The sequence below is a fragment of the Chrysochloris asiatica genome, unplaced genomic scaffold, assembly GCF_000296735.1.
Source record: "Chrysochloris asiatica unplaced genomic scaffold, ChrAsi1.0 scaffold00168, whole genome shotgun sequence".
Classification (NCBI taxonomy): domain Eukaryota; kingdom Metazoa; phylum Chordata; class Mammalia; order Afrosoricida; family Chrysochloridae; genus Chrysochloris; species Chrysochloris asiatica.
Genome location: NW_006408686.1, coordinates 6,528,212 through 6,534,211, shown reverse-complemented (window position 1 = coordinate 6,534,211; position 6,000 = coordinate 6,528,212). Strand labels below are relative to the sequence as shown.

The window sequence follows — 6,000 nt, the reverse complement described above, 5'->3', positions numbered from 1 at the left end:
CTGCTCCCGTAAGGATTCGCAGCCTCGGAAACCCAATTCAGAGTCACTATGAGTCAGAACTGACTCCACGGAACTTAACAACAACATAATTAATATTAGCAGGTTGTTGTTGTTAGATACTGTTGAGTTGACCCTGTATAGGGTTTCCGAAGCTGTAAATCTTTACAGGAGCAGAAAGCCTCATCAGTCTCCTGTGGAGCAGTTGATGGATTTGAACTGCCGAACTTGTGGTTAGCAGTCAAGTACTTATTCTACAGCCCCACCATCACTGCACATATTAGCATATATGGATATAATAATTATGCGTTGTAGAATCAATAATATGGTATAAAATTATGTACTACATAATTAGAATTATTTAGCTATGTGATACATTGTTGTTGTTAAGTTCTGTTGAGTCCGTTCTGACCCATAGCGACCCTGTAGAGGGTTTCCGAGGAGTATCTGGGTGGTTAGAACAGCCTACCTTGTGATTAGCAGTCCAGTGGTTATTCTTCGGGCTACGCCAGCAATCTATTATATATATATATAAAATATAGTGTTGTGCGCCATCGAGTCGGTTCCGACTCATAGTGACCCTGTATAGGGCTTCCGAGGAGCGGCTGGTGAGTTTGAACCGCTGATCTTGTGGTTCAGTGCTTACACCATCACGTTTAATAATAACACATTTATTAGATTTCTTGTATCTATCAGTTACGGTATGGTAGGTTTTAATGGATTCCCCCACGATCTCAGGAGGCAGGAACTATTCCGGATTAGCCCGATTGAAAGATGAGGAAACTGAGACCCCACAGGAACAAAGTCGCCAGCATGGCGGGGAGGACGCGTGTGTGACGCCTTGAGCTGACCGTCAAGCCCCACAGCAGCGCGGGTTTTAGGAACTGCAGAGACCTGGGCGGGGAGTTGGCGGCGTGGGTGCCTCCTCTGGCCGGAGGCGGCAGTGCAGGGACCGTGAGCAGGACAGGAGCAAGCTACAGGAATCTTCCAGGGAATCACAAAACCCAGAACTAGTGGTCCTGGGGGCTCAGGCAGCCCTGGATTGGGAAGGTGAGAGGGGGAAGGTCAGAACACCAGGGGTAAGGGGTTTTGGTTATAAAGAGGAATTGTTTCAGAAATATCTAGTTGATGAAGTGAATGATTACTAAGAGCCCAGTCGCAGGTTCAAATCTCAGCTTTGCCTTGGGTAAGTCACTTCACTTCACGTCACCTCTCAATGCTTAACTCTCTTCCTCTGCAGATGGATGGGCACCCTAAGCATACTGACCTCACAAGATTGTTCTAAGGATTACCTGATTTATACACATTATATCCTTAAAACTATATCTGACAAAGGAGCTCTGGTAGTGTGGTGGTTACGAATCCGGCTGCTAATCTCACGGTCTGCAGTTCAAAACTACCAGCTGTTCCATGGGAGAAAGATGAGCCTTTCTGCTCCTGTAAAGATTTATAGCCTCTGAAACGCTGTACGGGGTCGCTATGAGTCGGAAATGACTCCATAGCACATGACATAACATAATACCTGACAAGGGTCATACATTTTCATTTCCTTCTCTAAACATCCTGAAGCCCAGGTGGCGGAGTGGGTCACCAGTTGGACTGCTAACAGAAAAGTCAGCAGTTTGTGTCCACCAGCCGCTCCAAGGGAGAAAAATGAGGCTTTCTGATCCTGTGTGGCACTCACTGTAGGTTAATGCGCTAAACTGCAAAGTTGGTGTGTCCCGCAAGGTCGGTGGTTCAAGCTCACCAGCTGCTCCTCAGAAATCCTATACAGGGTCATTATGTGTCAGAACCGACTCGATGGCACACAACAGCAGCAAACCACGTGGAGGCAGTGTGTGGTGCAGTGAGTTAAGCATTGGGTTGTGTGAGGAACATGTGCCTGTTTCACAACTCTACTCTGTGAGTCAGGATCTGCACAATGGTAGTGGGTAGACAAAGTAGATAATAGGATTGTGACACCAAAATGAGACCTAATAAAAAGACTTTAGCTTGGGCCTGAAATGAACACAAAAGATATTGGCTACCACCTCATCAGGCAATTTTAAAAGAATAGTAATGATAATAGCAACACTTAACCCACTTAACAAAACCCAAACAAATGCACTGCTCTGCTCTCAAATCTATTCCCACTCATAGTGACCCTACAGAACCGAGTAGAACTGTTCCATAGGATTTCTGAGGCTGTAATCTTCATGGGAGCAGATCTCCCCATCTTTTTGGTTAGCAGTCCTCAGGATTCCTTTCCAACCATATCCAAACCCTACCATTGAGTTGATTCCAACTCATCTTGTTGTTAAGTGCCATCTCATAGCGGTACCAACTCATAGCGACTCTATGCACAGCAGAACGAAACACTGCCCGATCCTGGGCCGACCTCACCATCATTGCCACACTTGAGTTCATCGACGCTGCCACTTTGCCAGTCCATCCTCGCTGGGGGTCTTCCTCTTTTTCTCTGACCCTCCACCTTACCAAACATGATATCCTTCTCCAGAGACTGGTCCCTCCTGACAATATGTCTGAAGTATGAGAGACGAAGTTTGGCCATCCTAGCCTCCAAAGAGCAGTCTGGCTGCACGTCTTACAACACAGATCTGTTGGTTCTTTTGGCAGCCCATGGCACTTTCAATATTCTCCTCCAACACCATAACTCAAAAGCATCAATTCTTCTATGGTCTTCCTTATTCACTGTCCAGCTTTCGCATGCATATGAGGTTATTGAAAACACCATGGCTTGGGTCAGGCGCACCATAGTCCTCAAGCTGACATCTTTGCTCTTCAACACTTTTAAAAGGTCTTGTGCAGCAGATTTGCCTAAGGCAATATGTTGTTTGATTTCTTGACTGCTGAGTGATGATAGTTGATCCAGGAAGAATGAAGTCCTTGACAACTTCAATTTTTTCTCTGTTGATAAGAATGTTGTTTATTGGTCCAGTGGTGAGGATTTCTGTTTTCTTTACATTGAGATGTAATCCATACTGAAGGCTGTGCTCTTTGATCTTCATCGGTAAATATTTTAAGTCTTCTTCACTTTCCAACTCATAGTGACCTTATAAAGGGTTTCCAAGACTGTAAATCTTTATGGGAGCAGACAGCCTCATCTTTCTCCTGTGGAGCCACTGGTGGGTTTGAACTGCCAATATTGTGGTTAGCAGTCTAGTGTTTGTCCTACAGTGCCAGGACTCCCACAGCGCCAGATAGTAAGGCTAAATATCCTTCGGTGAAACTTTTTAGCTAAATAAACACACACACACTTACATAGCATAAATTCTCACATTTAGTCCTGGCAACAGCACTGTGAGGTAGGTTCTATTAAAATCCTTCCTAAAGGATGGGGAAGCTGAGGCACGGAGAAGCCAAGATCACACAAAGGCGTGGCAAGACTGGGATTTGGATCCAGATTGTCTAGCTCAGGTGTTCTTGCTCTGACCACATGTTGTTGTTGTTGTTATGTGCCGTGGAGTCGGTTCCGACTCATAGCGACCCTGTACAGGGTTTCCGAGGCTGCAGATCTTTACAGGAACAGAAATCCTCATCTTTCTCCCGCGGAACAGCTGGTAGTTTCGAACTGCTGACCCTGAGGTTCACAGCCCGATTCGTATCCGCTACGCTACCAGAGTTCCTTGCTCTAACCACTAGGTACTGTGATTTTTCAAGTCGGGGAAACCAGGGTGTGCATCACAGTCCTGCTGTGGTATTAGCCAAGGGCTTCCTCGCTCTGAGCCTCCGTTTGCCCACTGTGAAATGGAGAGAACGATGGCCCCTTCCTTAAGGTGGAAGCGGAGAGAGAGTAGCCGCCTTCTAGATACTCCACCCACCTTCCCGCCAAACTCACCCCGCCGCAGGGTTTGAGGTCTGGGGGTGGAGGCCTGAGATGGGCGTGGCTTTCTCCGTCCTGGTCCAATGGGAGGCGGGGGGCGGGGACCTTCGCCCATCTCTGCCCAGCTGGCGCGTCTTCCTCGCAGTTCCATCTAGCTCGCGGGTGCCTCAGGCGTCCCTGGCGATCTCCGACTCCAGCCGGTCCAGCCTACGGCCCCCTCCCCCGGTCCACTAACCTCAGCCTTGGCCCCCCGGGCCTCGCCATCATGGGTGACGGAGGAGAGGGCGAGGACGATGTTCAGTTCCTGCGGACTGTGCGTATCTCTGAGTTACGAGTGTCTGGGGCTATCTCTCAGGGTCTCTGAGTGTCTGTCTCTGAATGTTTCCTGCTTGCGGGTCGCCTCTGAGACGCGGGGTCTCTTCTTTCACTGTATAATTATCCCTCTGTGTCTGTTTTTCTGTCTCTCTTAGTACCCCATCTTTCCCACAACAGAATCACCAGGATTTGGGACTGCAGAATGGAGAAGTGGGGGATCTTTGGTCACCGTCTCTTCTGACATTAGTGGTTTGTCTTAAGAGAAGTGGGGCCATTCAGAGGGAGCACCCCCTCCCACCACCCTGGAAGCAGGCACTTGGGAGGGGTGGTTCTAATTCCTCAGCTTAATTTAGCTGTCCCCCCTCCCCCTCCCTACACTTCCTAGCCCTAATTGTCTTCTTGCTCCAGACTTTGACCTATTTAAATTCTTGGGAAGGGGACTGAAGTGGGCCGGAGGACCTGTCTCCTTTCAATCCTCAGCTCTTGAGAGTCTCCTGGGGGTCCCTTGATCTTTCTTTCCCTGTTGGCTTTAGGACGGAGGGTCAAATATGGCTGCTCTAGGTCTCTAAGGGTCTCTGGGTCACGTCTCGCCCTATCTGTCTCTTTGGATTGTCTCTGTGCCTCTCTTTTTTCTTCAGGTTCTCAACAGACGTTTTCTCTGTCTCTCTAACTCTGTCTCCCCCAGCATCTTTGATCCCCGACTGGGTGCAGGGATGGGAATTGGAACAACAGGTGTTTCTCCCAGAATAGCCCGCTTCTCTGGGGCCTGGGCAGGGGACAGGGAGGGGCAAGAAGGGGGAGGGGGGTCTGCCTATCCTGGAGTCCTTACCTCTTTTCCTTCCCTGGAGTGGGGAGTGTGAGTATGGGATAGAGACATGTAATGCCCTCTGAGCCTGTCTGCTGACCCCACAGTAGCCCCTTCCCCTCTTCTGGGCCCAGAGTCCCTGCAGGAAATGCTGACCCAGCATTCCGGCCCCAGAATATGACCCTGGTGAGCTGGGTCTGGTTTCCTGGTCAGGAGGAGAGAACAGCTGGGGGCGATAATGAAGGATAGTGACAGCTGGACTTGGGGCCATAGGCCTAGCTTTGGTCTAGCCTCTCGGCCCATCCCCAGCCTCCCTCATAGCTCTCATCATGGGTTAGGCACTCCCTTCCTCCCCATCCCTAATAAGACCATGGCCAAGGCCACCAGCTCCTGAGTAGGCCCCATGCCCAGGGCCTTGGCCTCCTGAGGTATCTAATTATAACCCCTCTGTCCTCTCTTCTGAGGTAGGACCCTATCTTTATCGCCTTGGGAGATTTGAGGGAAACCAAGGCCCAAGTGGTGGAATCATTCATCCAAGGTCAAAGCCAGGAGGTGGTACCGGTGGATGCCCCTGGGGCCTAGCCTTCTTGTTTTCATAAGAGAAAACTGGGCTCAGACTTGCCAGGTAGCCAGTGTTGGGGTTCCAGCATCTATCTCTTGATCTCAGCTGGACTGCATCTCTGAATTTTAGTGAGATTGTATGGTGGTTTTCTCAAAAATTTGAAATCACATCCCACCAGTAAGAAATATGTTTTATATTGTGACCCAGTACATGCACATAGGCACATATATTATTAAAAAGAAAAAAATCATTATTGTTGCAGAACTGACATGCAATAAACTGTACCTGTTTTAAGTGTCACTGTTGAGTGAGTTTTGATGATGTTTACATGCCCTATGTAACTACCATCATGGTCAAGACACACAATATTGCCTTTGTTCTAGAAAGTTCCATCATGCTTTTTTCAGTAACCATCTTGATCCTCTGCTTTACGTCACTATAGATTCAATTTGTCTCTGCTCATGTCTCATATATGATATATGCTCCTGTCTCTTGCTT

At 48.5% G+C, this 6,000-nt stretch overlaps 1 protein-coding gene across 1 annotated transcript in view; it reads left to right on the top strand.

Moving 5' to 3' along the window:
• The first annotated feature begins 4,085 nt into the window (after window positions 1-4,085).
• The window catches only part of RYR1 (ryanodine receptor 1 (skeletal)), a 153,406-nt gene continuing 151,491 nt past the window's right edge, over window positions 4,086-6,000 (top strand). The window contains exon 1 of the mRNA XM_006871542.1: window positions 4,086-4,133. Coding sequence (XP_006871604.1) covers window positions 4,086-4,133 — 48 coding nt within the window. The remainder of the gene's footprint in view (window positions 4,134-6,000) is intronic.